General features: G+C 33.8%; 3 protein-coding genes across 3 annotated transcripts; 1 reads left to right on the top strand and 2 right to left on the bottom strand.

Annotated features, from left to right (window-relative positions):
- Positions 1–4,879: 4,879 nt before the first annotated feature.
- Positions 4,880–6,132, bottom strand: LOC147392912 (Galactosyltransferase family protein). The gene has a single exon (XM_086456371.1). It carries the CDS (start codon positions 6,042–6,044, stop codon positions 5,067–5,069), a length of 978 nt encoding a protein of 325 aa, XP_086312497.1. The 5' UTR covers positions 6,045–6,132; the 3' UTR covers positions 4,880–5,066.
- A 4,708-nt stretch (positions 6,133–10,840) lies between these two features.
- Positions 10,841–13,254, top strand: LOC147392911 (uncharacterized). The gene has a single exon (XM_086456994.1). The coding sequence runs from the start codon at positions 10,879–10,881 to the stop codon at positions 12,901–12,903; it is 2,025 nt and encodes a 674-aa protein (XP_086313120.1). The 5' UTR covers positions 10,841–10,878; the 3' UTR covers positions 12,904–13,254.
- Positions 13,255–16,488: 3,234 nt separating this feature from the next.
- LOC147392910 (uncharacterized) lies at positions 16,489–17,292 on the bottom strand. The gene has a single exon (XM_086456448.1). The coding sequence runs from the start codon at positions 17,290–17,292 to the stop codon at positions 16,489–16,491; it is 804 nt and encodes a 267-aa protein (XP_086312574.1).
- Positions 17,293–17,608: the final 316 nt, after the last annotated feature.

Raw genomic sequence — 17,608 nt, 5'->3', positions numbered from 1 at the left:
GGAAATTTTGAAATACATGAGGGCAAACTTGAAACATAAAATTTATTTCTCTTCTCTTCCCTCCTCATCTCCCCACTTTTGGAAATAAAGAAATATGACATTTTTTCCTTTCTCTTCCCTCTACTTTTCTTCTATTCTCTCCCCACTTAACAATCCAAACAAGAGAAAAGAAGAGAAAATTGTTTATTTTTTCTTCTCTTCTCTCAATCCAAACAGAATGTATACAGTTGAAAGAAACAGATTAATTCTTTGTATAATTTCTTTAGAAGATTATATTTTTTTTGATAGAAAATGATCGACTTCAGGAGGTTGAGGCCAATAGAATAAAGACAAGGTTGAAGAATAAAGACAGGGTTGAATAGGTTTCAATATTGAAGATGATAGATTTTTCATGTAGAAAAATCAAGGGTATTTTTTTGAAAGATGGATTTAGACAAATTTAAAAGTTTTAAGAGCTTGAAGATGGATTTTTTTAGTAGAAAAATCAGGTGGATTTTTCCAAGTTAACGCAACCAAGCTGACTTGTCGAGTAGGTCACAACAAGACACATCCTATATGTTTCAAAGTACGGGTAAAATGATAATTTTATATTCTATATGCATTAAATACATACAAGAGATGTTTTTAAAGAAATATAAGTATTGAATACATATAAAACTTATCTCTTTTTTTTAATATAAATATCATTTATCAAATAGTTTGTATAAACATTTTTGTGATTTTTAAAAATATGGAACTGAAATTATAAATTTTGAAGCCTAGCTAGATGTTTGTTTTCGTAAAACACCCAACAAAATAACATGAATTACTCACATTACATGTAGGTTGTGGCAAGGGTTCATCTCCATGCCAAAAAATATGAGGAATTATTCATGCTACATGTAAGTCTTGTGGCAAGTGTTCATCCATAATAAGTCTTGATTTTTTTTTTTTTTCTTTTTGGTATATATATAAAGTTTTCATGAGTGCCATTTATTGTTTATGTTTAGAATTTCTTTCTGTACATGTTTGACTCCATTTTTGTGAGGGATTTACAAGAAAAATCAATTAAAGATGTGAGATTGGAGGAAATCAAATAATTTTATTTAAATGAAGAATTTTGCTCATTGTTTTATTCTTAATTTTCATTTCCATCCACACTACAAGTATAAAAACTAAAATATCTAAGACAATAACACATCATGCAAAAGAAATTTCTCCAATACAATCATTTGGAAGAATGTAAATTCACACATGAAAAAATCTTTTTAAAAAGATTGAAAATTACAATTCACTCTTGGTATCATGTTTGGGCGCAATGGCAAGTGGCCTAACACAATCATTTGGAAGAATGTAAATTCAAATCTAAGACTCCATAAGATTTCAATATTGCAATAAATACAAGAAAAATATTGTAAGAAAGATCGAAAATCACAGTTCCCTCTGTGTTGTGATTGAGCAATGTTGTGTTTGAGCGCAATGGCAAGTGGCCCAAACACAACATCTTGGGAGAGACAAAGATTTGAACGAACAAAAGTGGGTTCCCAAGAGATGTAAAAGTGAATCAATGGCTAACTAATGTAAATATCTCATTATCTCCGTATCCCATTAATGTCTAATCGATTATTTGTGCGCACGCGTGTGTGTGAGATAGAGAGAGAGGATATTTTACCGTAATCGAAGCACGGAAGGGGGTGGTGGAGCCATGAAGGGTTAGATCTTTATTTCCAATTATGTTACTTGAACTCTTGATCTCATTCTATCTATGTAGCCTGTAGTCTCTCAAATAGGGCAATGTTAAAGCAACCCAATTATTATTAAGGGTGCCCCATACCATAGTCAATTGTTTTTCGTCTTATATGATTTAAAAGTTTGGAGTGAGCTAATTTTTTTTTTAGGATGATCCTAATTCAAATCACATAAAAAAAGTTGAAGAATCATAAATTGTCCATTTTTTTTGGTAAATCTTTTTTGTTAGGGTTAAAAGTTTTGGAATAGACTAATATTTACAAATAATCAGTCATTCCAAAACTTTTAACTTATATAAGACAATTTTTTTTTTCCTTTAGAGTAGGGGCTTGCTTGGTAATAATTAGGGTGCCTTTAAAGTCAACCAATAATAATTATTGTAGTTGAACCATGTGCTCCATCGAGTTACAGTGAGAGAGGGTTTGTAAACGAGTGATTTTTCTCACTGCCCAATAGCCATTTGACATGTGGTGCAAATGACATATGCAATAAGAAACAAAATTTCTTGGTCATACATCCTTGAGGCATTAAAAAAGAATAGCACGTAATTTGTAGAGGATGAAATTCTATGAACCTTAAAAAAAATTATTATTCACCAATTTTAATTTTAAATATGAGTGCTCGGTAGTCATTCATTTTCAACATTTTGGATCAAGCTCCAAACACCTTTTTTTTTTCTTTTTGAATATGAGATTTTTCATGAAATTTAGAAGGGTTTTAGATTGTCAATGTCCAACAATATTTTTAAGATATAAAATCTTATAATTAAATTTTTTGGGAAGAGAACTTGCAAGCAAGAGAGAAATTTTATGGTTATGTCATTTGCGCCACATGTCAAATAATTGTTGGGCTGTTGCCTTTTTGTGGGATCCATCCTACTCATTTTATTAATTTCCCTTTTCCCCCTTGAAACATTTTCTTTACTAACTCAGTAAGATTTTAAACCTTACTAAGGATTATTTTGCTCAAATGGATTATCACATTAACAATCCAACAGCACAACCTTTTAGATTTCATTGAAAAACTAAGATACAAAAAATTAAAAAAAAAAAAAAAAAAGATTTATTTTGAACTTGATCAAAGGTTTTGAAAGTGGACGATCATCGAACTTTTATATAGCTTAGAAATTTAAAATTAAAATTCAACAATGAAAAATAACATTTTTTGAAATGTCTTTTTTTAAAGTTCATAGATTTTTTTCCTGTACAACCTTAAAGCATCGGATCATGTTTTTGGATGTCACAAAGTGACCCCTAGGACCCTTAGTAAGGGTGAAATCCTTACTAGCGAGTAAGGCCGGTCAAACTCTTAACTTTAGGTCTTTCCTCTCTTTCCCTTCCATTTTTCAATAGAGAGCTTCTATTGCCACACCAACTTTTGCCAATGCCACACCAATATGTGTGTTATTTCTTTGGTGATTTACATATGAATTGGAGTGGTATTAGCAAAAGTTGATGGCAATAAAATCTCTCTTTTCAATAAGGGTGAATCTCCAAGTGCAATGAATATGTCGAAATTTCAATTTTGGTGCATTGTGCACTTTTAATTCTCAAATAACATCCACGCAATACAATATTCATTTTTTACGTGTCTATGAATTCGTAAGTTCGTCACTTTTAATATCTACTAATCCGTAAGTTCATCCGTTTTAAACTTACGAGTTCGTAGATGTGCAAAAGTGAATAGTGTACTGCATGCAGATTTTCGTAAATAAACAGTGTATCGAAATTGTAATTGGAACAAAAGTCGTGCATGTTTTTGTAATATCTCTTTCAATAACATCCCTCCAATTTTACAATCTTTCTTCTTTTACTCCATTTTCAGTAATGCCCCTCTTACCTAGCTATCCTTCCTCTTTTACCCATTTAACCCACCTTATAGTATTTCTTCATCCTTTTTTCTTAATAATACCTCTTTAACTTTATTAATTTTCAATTTTTACCTTCAGCACTGACAAACTTTAATCTATATAATAAAACAAAATATGAGTCTCAACTTCAGTTTTGTGGGGGATAAACGTCTCTTTTAGTTACAATTTTATGGGTTCCACACTAACAATTTTATTGTCTTTCCTCTATACCCATTTCAATTTTATTATTTTTCCTCTCCTCCATCTTTTCAATAATGAATTCTTTTTGCTCACAACAGCATAATAGAATGACATGTGGTGCAAAAGTAAAAATGAATAAAGAGAAATTTTCTCTCTCCTGCATATACATTCTCTACCGAGGAATTTTAATTTTAAGAATTCAAATTTTAACAAGGATCATTGAGCCCACACGGATTACCACATCAACAATCTAACACCACTACCTTCTAGATTTCATGAAAAAATTCATTTTTTATCTTTTTGAGCTTGATTCAAGGTGCTGAAAATGGACGATTACCAAGCACCCAAATTTTAAATTTAGCAGTGAAAAAAAACTTTGTTAAACCTAAGGGGGTAATTGGAACTCGGCATTGTAGAGTTGATCATTTAATTGACTTTAGAGAGGACTCAAGATAATAGTTCTAAAATGAGTCGCCTTGAAACTTGGTCAATTCGGCTTGACTTAAATTGTATTTCAAGGTGACTTGGCCCCAAAAACCAATGAAACCAACTCGTTGAGTCAACTCATAAATCAGCTCATCAATTCATTGAGTCAGCTCAAAATGCATCAAGTTCGGGTTAGAAAATCGATCGAGTTATTCAGTTATATATAATATTTTATAGAGAACAAAAATCAAAAATATTTTATTTATTTTTAAATTTAATATATTATAGTTAACATATCCATGTCAATTTGTGAGTTTAATTTCGACTTGACTCAAATCAAGGCGAGTTTTAAAATTATCTTCTCAAATGTCTCAAGTTTACCTCTCATTGTATATATAAAAAAAAAATAGTTAGGAGATCAAATGGGTCTTCCTAAAGTTAAGAGTTGTAAGTTTGTAACTTAAGGGCTCTCCTCTGTTTTGTTTTCTCCCCCCTCTTTAATACATTCTTGCTTATTCAGCCTAAAAAAAACAGAGCACTGTGGAGCATTGAATTAAATTGCATAAAATAATAGAAAATTACATGATCCAAAAGGTAGAAATTGAATTAGAAATTTTCTCAATGAAAATTATTGCTTAACCTCATAATGAATCTAATTAATCATAATTAGAAAAACCAATTAGTAATATATATATATCCTTATTGTTGTAGACATTCCAATAATTAATCTCTAACAAAACATGAGATATTAGAGGATACAAAATAAATTAAATTAGATCTCCTCCATAAGTGGATGTTATTGACTAAAAAAATAAACAAACCTCAAATTAAAGGAATAAACAAAATAATTATCAGCCATTACCTAAGGAATATGGTAGAGTTTAGATGGTTTAAGATTATTAGTCACATTGAAATACTTCAAAGTCTTGATCCACTTCTCCTGATCTTTTAGAAGATGAACAGCAACCGTGTCTGGCCAAAGCTCATGTGTGCATCTGGTTGGTGGGATTGGATAATTGTACATCGACCACTTAGCGTTGTACCTGTTCTTCGCGCGATGGCCATCACGTATCCAATCACCTACAACTTTATCCTCCGGACCCTCGGTATGATTCCTCGGGATGTCTGATGTTCGAATCCACTCCACTAAATCCCAAGAAATTAAATAGCCCATACCAGACATATAGTGAACAAAAGGGTCCATACTAGGACAAGGGATAACATAACCATAGTACAAATCTTCTCTCGGCAAGGGCCTTAGCGATTCGATTAAATTATCCAATCGAAAATAAGTATCATCGTCGGTTTTCACCACATAATGATAAGGAGGATTGGGTCCATCTGTATCATTGAAAATCTCGGGCAAACTCGAGAAATATGTATACGTCTTACCTTTGTTCATGTTCTCTTTGCAATTTAGTATGATAATGTCGTCGTATCGCATGATCTCGAGTGCTACAAGTACTTTCTGATCTTCTTTGGTTAAGTTACAAAACACAAACTTCACGTCGACTTGAGCTCCTATTGGTGACTGTGTTCCATATATAAGGCGAAGAAAATGGCGACGTTGGTACTGATCCGGTAATGTAAGGATACCGATTAGTATTCGGAGGTCTGGAGGTGTCGAGGTTGAATTTTCGACGATTGGGTTATCAAGAGATGTATGAGAAGTTCGGTATGGGAAATTAGAGAGAGCAGATTGGCTTAGCTTTCTTAGACTCTCAAATTGAACTTCATTGATGGAGAACCAAATGTAGAAGAACACAACAAAGAAAAATGAGGTGAGAGTGAAAGAAAGTCTTGTAAAAGGGTGTCTCAGATCCGGCCTCGTCGTCTTCATCCTCTAGAGTGATAATGGTTAGATGAAGCTTATAGAATGAATAGCATTTTGGATCTCTTTGGTTCTAAATAAATTTATTTGTTTCTTAGGTGCAACGCATTAGTTGGCCGTCTCGTGTTATTCAGTCTTCTTCTTTGACTTTTCAACCCTTTAAGGAAGGTGTCCAAAAGTTGAATGAACTTGTACCCGTTAAGGCAGGACTCTAGAGAAAAAAACTTCTCATGAAAATAATCTTGAAAAATGAATTTATTTTTAAAAAAATGTTGACACCTTGGAAGATGTTAAAAAATAAAATAAAAAAATCATAGAATTAGAGTGTCAATGGGTACCCAATTACCTGATATATCAAAAATTGATTAATCGATTTTGAGTCTACCATGATAGATCGGATTAATTTTCAGGTCGATTATGGGTAACTATTTTAAGGACCCATTAAGAATCAGGTCTCCATCGGATAAATGGATACACAATAATTATTAATTATGGAGAGATATTTAATGTTCAATATTTTCTAGAATAAATAACTTAGTTCTCAAGTCTCGTACCTGGAATCAAAATCAATCAAAATTGAGACTAATGTTTAAGTTTGGATCCGATTTCGGGTTTACATGGAACTAATTCAAAATCGACCCATTGGCACACCCTACATAAAATAACTTTAGAATTTTCTCACCTGAAGAAAAGAACATTTTGTTAGGGGAGGGGGTTGGAGAATATTTTGTACTCAACAAAGGAAGATTATTTTCCTAAGACATGATTTTCCCATTAGCATACAATCATACATTTTCTAATTGCATTTTCTTTAGGAAAACTCTTCTTCCCTTTATGATTTCCGGGGTGCTTTTGTCCCTTTTGATGTAATGGGTTAGTCAACTTATAGCATCTTATTTATTTGTAATAAAGTAATTAAGTAGAATATGGATAAATGGGCAATGTTGCTGTCAGCCTGAGCTCAACCGACCATCCTCCCAGCTCTGGACCATTTATGACCCTCAATCATCTCCCAACGAATCATGGGGTTCATCTAATGGTCTAGACTTTGGGATGAACGTCCATCTTGAGAGCTGACTATTATATGCCTTGAGAAATTAAGGTTTGTTATTCTATGAAGGAAAATGCTGTAATGACACAAACGGACACACAAAGTTGACACAAATGAGATGGTGGCAAGAACGTAACTGTAGATTCTTTTTACTCGTATCTCGTGAAAAAGTATCTATGGTAATATGCACGACACCACGTCATTCTATCACCTTTGTGTCGCCGTTTGTATCAGCCCAGCACGACTCTTCTACGAAACTTTGAAAAAAGAGTCAAATGGGAACAATGGAGTGGAAGTGAACCTAACGTTGCCTTCACTTCGGCCCCTCAACACTTTCTTTAAGTCTTTGGTCAACTTTTCGTTAAATTAGGTATTTTTGCATGAACATACCAACCATTGTAGCTTACTTATGGAACAATATACTTGAATTAAGGGAAAATGATGGTAAAGATATATATTTTTTAAATATGCATTAAAAGATCTCAAAAATAATAATAATAATAATAATAACTTTTTAAGATCAATTTTTTTACTTTTATTATTTTATTTTATTTATTAGCCATCCCCTTTAAGATTCAATGTGGGATTCCATAGATCCAACTGTATGATCTGGAGAATTTTATAGTCTTAAAGTTTGGATGATATTTCAACAATGATCTAGATGATAAATGCGATTTTCAAATTGTCATTTAAGTTGAGAGAGTGACTTTAGTGCTTGCACATGGATCTTTCCAATTTCTTTTCCCTAGAACTTCGATTTTCTTTTAGGGGTTTCTACTAATACCCCTGTGAAATGGCTGTAATAAGTAGTATCTCCCAAGAAAAGAAGGCCACTTTAATATTAAAAAATTTATTATTGTTTGAGTAGAAAAACTGAAATAAAGCTGATGCTCTAGCTTAATTAATTGATGAAACTTCCCTTCATCCACAACCATAGCATTTACTTTTCAACTTTAGGAAAAATGAATTTCGATGTTTGATTTTTAGTTTCATTGGGGGGTAATCGTGACAGTGGAGTGGAGTGGAACGATATTTTATTATCCAAGGGAAAATCACTTTTACAAAAAAAAAAAAGTCTTTTTCCAGGAAATGTACAACCCAAACTTGAAATTCATATTTTCAAGGAAAATCATTCTCTTGACCATTAATTGCAATCGTACAGACTTTTAGGATTTGTGTGGAAAAATAGTTTTCTCGGAAAAGTGCAATTTTCTCGGGAAAATGTCATTGAGAGAAATATTTTTCCCTTATTAACAAGAAAATATTCTCCCATCCAATATTCTTAGTATATGATTTCCTCGTCATCCAGGGAAAGTTCTAATGTTACTATCATAACTAATATTGCCCCAAAATTTTCAAGAAACCCTCTCCATTGGATTCCACATGGTATTTCAAAGGAGGTATTTAAAATTTTGATGAAAATGTAGGAGCATGAAATAAATAGAAAATGCCACTTGTCTTGTACTGAAGAGGGTTTCTTCAAAATTTGGAACGGGCTGGCCGTTTCAAAGTCGGACTTAAGATGGGCACGAGCACATCTTAGGATGCCAAGGTCTTGAATCTCTTTGAAGGTATTTAACTTTTTTATGAATTTATTATATTTCCAAAAAAATATTTGAATCAAATAGAGGAGGGGGAATGTGAAAGGAGAAAGATTTGCAAGAAAGAAAGCAAAAACCTTAGGTTGCATTTAAAGAAAATGACTCAAGTTAGTAACGAGAAGCATTAAAGAAAATGGAGGTTAAAGAGAGAAAGGAAGAACACGGCATTTTGATTTTGATAGTGAGGCATTTATGTTTCTAGCTAATTCCCACCAAGACAATGACTTCCATTCAAGAGAAGATCGAGGAGGATCTAAGACTTGTACCAAACTTTTTATGATGGTCATCACGACATGTTGAGAAGGACAAAAAAAATAAAAATAAAAAATAAAAATTGTTCGGAGTAACAAAAAATTTCATAAATCAAAAATCACGTGTGAAAACTCGAGATATGTACCAAGAGAAAGAATAAAGAATCCCTACTAACTCAAAGGAGGTAGTCCATATTCTAAAACCAAAACATCTACAACCGAGTCTCCAATCAAGAAATCTCTCATTCCCAAGCTCGAAGATTTATCAAAACAAAGGATTGATATAATTCTGAGTCATGGCACACCCCGAGCGTGATATTATAAGACTTTAAAAAAGGATATGACATGACTAGTGACAAGATCAAAATGTAACCATTGAGATGACTAGGCAAAGAGACTGTTCCCTAACTAAATGCGAGAAATGTATGTGTGAACAAGAGAAATCCAACCCTCACACCCCTGGTTGAGCTTTTCTACCAAGTTCCAATATTGAGAATGTTAAATACGATCAAATATCGGAGTATTGGTACTAATCCAAGAGGGTGAGTTTGGTAGTTTGCTCATGCATGGGTTTCTTCACAAGTGGTGATCCAACTTTGATAACATGATAAGATTGACAAGTGATAAAATGACCGAATCCTAACAATAATAGATGAGAAGTACTCTTAGGGCATTTGCTCAAGTCATAGAGATTTGGGAAGGACAGATCTGGCAAGACGAGTACACGTGTCCATTCTGCCATGCATCGGCTCTTGAGATCATGATAACAGTCGAGCAATCAAATATTCAACCAAGCACCCCATCTCTATAAAAGAGGGGTGAGAACAAAAGATAGGGATGGGAAAGATATGGGAGAAGCAAATAGAATTTCTATCTAATCTTAAAACCACGAGATGGGGGTTTATTGGCATTCAAAAGGGGAAAGATTGTGTAATCGAAGACGAAGAGTAATTGAACGAGATTGGCATTGGCCTTCTTGGCATTCAGAAGATAAAAATGTATGTAATCAATGATGAAGTGTGATCAAACAAAGTAGGTGGATTTTTTGGCAAATGTAATATAGAAGAATTGTCTGTAATCTATTGTGATAGAGTGAATTGGCCTAGCATAATTGATGTAGCGTCCGAGGACATAGTCAACATCATGCGACGAACCCCATCAAAAAAATTTAGTGTTCCTCACATTTTTATCTTTTGCTTTATTTCTTGATATTTCAAAATACTTTAATTCGTTTAAATCCAGCAAGTCCATTCCTGAGATCATGATAACACCCATGCAATCAGATATTCAACCAAGCCTAATGTTTGTATAGATGAGAGAAGTTGAGAACTTCGACCTAAGTTTAAAACCCTGAGATCGAGGCTTCTTAGCATTTAGAAGGGAAATTTTTTGTGTAATCGAAGACATAAGAGTAATTGAACAGGGGGGGATTCCCGACATTTGGTAATCTAATGTGATAGAGTGAATCAATGTAGTGCAATTAATGTAACACACGTAGTTAGCCTTATGTGACGTACCATATCAATATTTCTCTAAGATTTTACTCTTTTTTTTTTGGTATTTTTCTCATCTTTACTACCATAGTGAGAGAAGATCGAGTGGCGCCCGTGGTCATTGAAATTTAGAATATAAAAGATGCCCCAAGATTTACATTTGACCAGGTCATTACATCATAACAAATAAAATCACAATTCAAAACCCCATATAATCATGTTAATTTTATTTTTTTAATTACAAAAATAACTTTTTATTTAAAATCATCTTACTTAATATTTCAAATTACTTATTATAAGGATAAAATATTATATAAAATTAGATTTATTTAAATTTTTTTTAAAGAATTATAAAAAATTTAATCACACAAAAATCCTAATTTTTATAATAGATGTGGGTTTGCACGTGCCACCTTGTAATAGCAATGGTCAAGGCGATTTTACCTAATGAACCATCATATTGTATTGTGTCCACGGGACGCTATAATATGCAAAACCTATCTCGTAACGGAGAAGGAAGGGCTTCATGAGATGATCGCATTGTTTCGATTACAACTAACATTGGCACGTGCTAGCGTTAGCATTCCCACCAAAATTCTTCCTCTCTCAATATTTCAAGCTCTCCTTCCTTTCTTACCCAGACTCAGCCTCTCATGGCCTCAACACTTCTATCTCTATCACTCCATAAACAGACCCAACAAAATCTTCACAACAGAAAGAGATCACACCATCGATCAGAATATCTCTCGGTCGAATTGGCAAATTACCAAATTAAGCAGAGAAGGAAAGATCTTAGAAGCACGCCAACTGTTCGATCAAATGCCTGAAAGAGATGTTGTTACGTGGACTACTGTGATTTCTGGGTACATCAAATGTGGGTTGGTCAAAGAAGCTCGATTTCTCTTTGACAAAGTTAATGCCAAGAAGAATGTTGTAACATGGACGGCGTTGATCGCTGGGTATATTCGATCAAATCAGATTTCAGAAGCAGAGAAACTTTTCGTTCAAATGCCCGATAAGAATGTTGTTTCTTGGAACACTATGATCTCTGGGTATGCGCAGAACGGTCGTGTTGATCAAGCTTTTGAGCTGTTTGAGAAAATGCCTGACAGAAATATTGTTTCTTGGAACACAATTATCACTGCTTTCGCTCAATCTGGAAGGATTGATGAAGCTCGGCTGCTTTTTGATCAAATGCCTGAGAGAGATGTGATTTCTTGGACTGCGATGATTACGGGTTTGTCGCAAAATGAGAGAATCGACGAGGCAAGGGAGCTTTTCGATAAGATGCCAGAGCGAAATGTGGTATCTTGGAATGCTATGATCTCTGGTTACGCTCAGAATTTGAGGCTTGGTGAAGCTCTTGGCATTTTTGAACGAATGCCCGAGAGGGATGTCCCTTCGTGGAACACCATGATCACGGGTTTTATCCAAAACGGAGATTTGAATCGTGCTCGGAAACTGTTCAATGAGATGCACGAAAGAAATGTTGTTACTTGGACTACATTGATTACAGGGTATGTCCAAGACGGGTGGAGTGAGGAGGCATTGAAGGTTTTCTCGAGAATGCAAGTCGAGGGAATTAAACCTAATCAAGGAACCTTCGTAAGCGTCTTGAGTGCTTGTAGCAATTTAGCGGGACTAGGAGAGGGAAAGCAAATTCATCAGATTATAAGCAAGACAACTTATCAGAATAATGCGTTCGTGGAGTCGGCTCTCATAAGCATGTACGCAAAATGTGGGGAAATAAATGTTTCTAGAGAGATGTTTGATAGGTCCAGCCAAAGGGACTTGGTGTCTTGGAATGGTATGATTGCAGCCTATGCCCATCATGGGTATGGCAAAGAGGCAATCTTCTTGATGGAAGAAATGCAGAAATTGGGGTTCAAACCCGATGATGTCACCTACATTGGGATGCTCTCAGCATGTAGCCACTCAGGTTTGGTGGATGAAGGGCTGAAGTACTTTGATGACTTGGTAAGAGATGGGTCAATCGAAGTGAGAGAAGACCACTATGCATGCTTGGTTGATATGTGTGGGCGAGCGGGGAAACTTGAGAAGGCTTTTAATTTTATTGAAAATCTAGGAATTAAGCCATCGGGATGTGTGTGGGGAGCTCTTCTTGGTGGTTGTAATGTTCATGGGAATATAAGGATAGGGAAGTTAGCCGCTAAGAGGCTTTTGGAGGTCGAACCTGAAAATGCGGGTACTTATTTATTGTTATCGAACATATATGCTTCGGCTGGGAAATGGAGAGAGGCAGCGAAGGTGAGGTTGAAGATGAAGGATAAGGGATTGAAGAAGCAACCTGGGTGTAGTTGGATTGAAGTAGATAATAGAGTTCATGTTTTTGTGGTTAGAGATAAGTCTCATAGTCAAGCTAAGTTGATTTATTCTTTGCTCCAAGACCTTCATATTAAGATGAAGAGAGCAGGTTATGTACCACATAAGGATAATAGAATTGAAGAGTAATTAATTATAAGATTAATTCAAGATTCCAAGACGCTTGGATTAACATAAGACATGGTTTTAAAAATATTCGAGTGGAAGAAATGGTGTTCAATGGCTATTACGAGGACGCCGAGTACTTCAGAAAGTTGTTACAAAAGAGTAGTTAAAAAGATTTCAGAAAGTAGTTTTATTTTACATTTTTAGAAAATAAATCATATTATATGATGCTTAAGATTACATAATCAATTCTATTTTAGATGAGCTTAGACCCATAGCTAAGTTGGTTTGACAGATTGCAAAACACTTTGAGCTCGTGGGTTCAAATCCAGCTTACCCAATTTTAGATTATGCAATTTACATGGTATGGTTGTGAATGTTGAGCATAGTGGCAGTGCAAGCAGTACAAATGTTTGGTATCTAAGGACCTATTTCATTATCATCATCAAAGTATCATCCCAGAAATTTGGGGTGAGCGTACCGAATTTTGTTCTTCTGAAATCTTAATATACTCTTGTTTAGATTTATAATATAAAATATAAATAAGAAAAAGAAATAGTGGGCAAGCAAAACAAAAAACGGGGACTACTCAGAGTAAATGGAACTTTTTCAATGAATTTATAAAAAAAAGTCAGAAAAAGAAGAAAGGAAGGGAGTGGTTTGAAACATCAGGGCAAAAGGCTCATTTTCTCCTCTATATGAATAGAAGATTATTATTATGTTAACTATGTTGATTGGATAAATTTCGAATTTTTTGATGGTATGAATTAAATCAAAGTCTTGCTAGATTAGATGGTCTAGATTAGGACTGCAAAAATGGCGAAATAGAGTCAATCAAAGTTATATGGTTCAAAAAAAAGACTCAAAAAATTTGGATTCATATGATAAAGACCTATTAATTCATTATGAGAAAAAAAAGAATTATGCAGTGGATTCATTACCGAGTCAAAAAGCAAAATTAAAAAAAAACTACAGATATGATCTTTTATCACATAAATATATTAATTATGAACATAAGAGGGACTCATATATTTTTGGATCACCATTACAAGTCAACGAGGTCCTAGACATCTCCTATAATTGCAACACATATAACCCCGAATTTTTTTATGTGTTAGACGGTGTAGCTATTAGTGATTATCTAAGAGAAGATTCTATTATTGATACGGATAAAAATACGGATAGAAAATATCAATATTTTTTTTATTGACACGTATTCGTTCATTTTTACATATTTATTTCTACTCTACCTTCCCGGAGTTCATTCTCCGGGGACCTTCGTTTAAATCATTCCAGTAGATTCGTTCGAATCTACTTATTTAATGATCTCATTGGAAATCATGTATAGACAATTCCTATGTGATATAGCTATTTGTGCAAGTATTTTACGATTAAGAAGCAACTGCCTCTTGTACAGATCATGTATTAATCGACTATAAATATTGGATACCCTATTCTCACGAATTCCTGCATTTATCCGAGTGATCCACAAACGACGAAAATGTCTCTTTTGCCTACCCCTATGCTATCTGAATTATTGTTTAGAAATAATTGAGGTAGTAGGACTTGATACCAAAGCATCTCTTTTAAAGGAAGATATTCTACGACTTCTTTCTTACTTTTTCATTTTTCATTTTTTGTATGGAATAAATCATAAGAATGAGAAACACTAAGGGTTGTCTATTACAAATTCTAATTTTTGCTTTTAGGATTCTGTGTCTAAGAGAAGCAAAAGCTTAAAGTCTATAAAGCTACATCCAAAAGAATCTTATTTGTTACAAAAACTGACGAAGAAGTAGAACAAGTAGTAAATAGAGGTCGAATGAGGGGTGAAATCATCATTTCTACCCCATAGTTTTTTGGTATTGACTTCTCATAGTGGCTCTCATGTGAAAGCAATCCCAGTAAGGCTTCTCTAAAACATAGTTTTAGACTTCTCAAAAAAATTATTGAAATAGAAGTTGTTACCAACAAACATACTTTTTCGACTCAAAGTCTAAAAAATCGTCAAAAAAAAAAATCATATCAAACATACCCTAAACTTTCAATTATCTTTGAGTTGGGGCTATTTTTCCTCAAGATCTCCCATAGAGTATCACCATTGTAGTAGAATTTAATCACCAAGTTTGGGATGGATTGATTTAGTACCCCTATGTCTAAAGATACAAAAATATGGAACCATGAACGAAGAAAGACATGAAATAAAAACATATTCACTATTGATTGTGAGGTCTCAATTCAAGTTAAAGTTGACTTACTAAATGGGTATCATGTTTGTCAACCCTAAATAATTATGACAAACCCTAAATAACTATTATCATTGAAGATGATGATGTAATTATTAGTAGGGTCCCTCGAAGAAAATGGCTTCCAGTTTGATAATTGACTAATAATGATGATCCCAAAAGCAATATAATTGTTTATAGCAATCAAAATAGTAACAAAGGAAGATCTAAATGATCCGATTAGTCTTTCCCACCATACTAACAAAGAGTCATGTTGGAGTGACCTCGAGCTGAAATTTCATATCACATTTCTTTACATGAATGTGGATGAAAATCATAGATGATTTTCATCACTCGTATCTCAATGAAAAGCATTTATGATTTCCATCCACTTTCACGTCGAGTTTCTAATCCGAGGTCTCACTTCAGCACTATTCAATAACAAATTTTGACGAAATTTCAAAACAAAAAAAAGAAAATCATCCAAAAGTAACTTTAAAAATAAAACGGTGATCAATCGACATGTAAAAGGGTTTTGGTAATTATTTAAAAAAATCAATTAATTAGAAAATTCGGTAATGCTTGAATAAATTAGTGATTTTTTTTTTTTTAAATAATTGAATTTTTTTCAATTTGTTTTTGAATTTAACCAAACTGATCTCTTGCCAAATCCAAACTTGGTTCCTACTTTTGTTCTAATCAGAGCATTGGAGATAAAAATCATACACATCCCGACAATTAAATGAGAACAAATATTTATTAGGACACTAATGCCAAGGAAATCTATATTCTCTATTACATTCGTCCAACAACATTATACTGTAGAAAAATTTAAGAAAAATAATAATAATAATAATTATTATTATTATTATTATTGTCGGATTGGACATTTCAAAGAAAGCAATAGATACATTGTAACCACATCAAGCTTCTCGTGAATATTTTAAATTGAAAGCTACAAAACCTTCCATCCTTCTTTCCGCCACTTATTGGTCCCCACCATTTAATTTAGTGTACGTCACTGTAGAATCTTTCCATCTTGCCTTCTACGTAAATTCTCAACAATATCAAAAAACTTTTCTTTAATTCTAAGGAATTTTCAAACGTCAAACGATGTTTGGCACAGACTCATCAAACGTACGGATCAAATGGGAGAACAGACCGACACAAATTTCTTAGAGATGAGGACTTTGGCCTAGAGATCCGTATTAATTTCCCAATTTGAAATTGAAATGCAAGAGATATTGTATTAGCACACCAACTTTTACTTACAACATACCAATCCTTTTGAAAATTGAAATTGAATAGTTTTCTACATAGAAACTGGTATGCCATGAGTAAATGTTAGTTGTGGTAGGATTTGACGGACGGACCGACTACAATTTTATACCTGCGGAATGCAACGTAACGACGTTACAACGGCGTTAGCATGGCCTTTACAACCTAAAGCCCTAAACAGACTCCAAGACCCCTTCCCTCCGTCTCTTTTAACGGAAACTGTTTCTTCTCGATCAAACATAGGAAACATAGATGAAGGATTCTTACGATTCTGACGGTTTCTGATGTCTCTAAGTTCCATCTCTGGTGGAGTTTTCATCAATCCAAACGTAAATAAATTTCGTCTTGGTCTCACCGAAGACGATCTTGAATTAAAATCGTATTTTCCGAAACACTTACCTGACGGAATCGAATCGTTAGCTTTAACTGGAGACGTTGATGATGATGATGATGATGATCTCTTTATTTTTGAACTCGAATCTCTGTTCAATTTCCGATAATCAAACGAGTAACTGTTCCTCATAAATCGACTTTTTACGCCAGATTGAGATCTCTGTAAATCACTCATCGAATCTGATTTTCGATGAAAAAAGCTCTTTTTCTTGAAATCGAAGTTTTGTTCATCAATTTTACTGGAATGATGATGATGATGATGATGATGATTAGAAGAAAGAGGAGGTGATGATCTGTACGGAAGAAGTTTTCCACAGAAAATTATATCTTCAGCGGCGCGCATCTCGGAGTTTAGATCGTTGAAGAATTCGAAGAATTCTTGATCTGATGATCTTCGATGATGTTCATCTTGTTTAGAATAAGAGTGATCTTCAAGATCTCCACTTATTGGAAGATCGCATAACGAAAGCGCTTCCTCTGCTTCTGAATCTTCACAGAGAGTTTCTTTCTCTTCCATTAAACTCTCTTTAGATTCTTTTACAAAAGTCATCTAAGAAGAAATAAGTTGAATTTTGTTGAGGAGTGAGAGAGAGTTGTGTATAAACTACAAATATAAGGATCTTAGTCTGCTAAGTTGACGCGAACGCGAGATATATGGAATGGTAATAGATTCTAGAAGCAAAAGAAGGAAAGTTGATTTTTTGAGTGATTGATTGAGGGTGTGATTTATGTGTAGTTGATGTTGGTTGGATTTTATTTTATTTTATTAAGAGTCTTTTCGAAGTGATGTGGGGTTGTTTTCGTTGTTGGCTTCTAGAAAAAGGGTAAGAGAG

The sequence above is a fragment of the Akebia trifoliata genome, chromosome 10, assembly GCF_017979445.1.
Source record: "Akebia trifoliata isolate Shusen 1 chromosome 10, ASM1797944v1, whole genome shotgun sequence".
Classification (NCBI taxonomy): domain Eukaryota; kingdom Viridiplantae; phylum Streptophyta; class Magnoliopsida; order Ranunculales; family Lardizabalaceae; genus Akebia; species Akebia trifoliata.
Note: the sequence above shows the minus strand (reverse complement) of the source record. Positions and strands in the feature narration are given on the sequence as shown.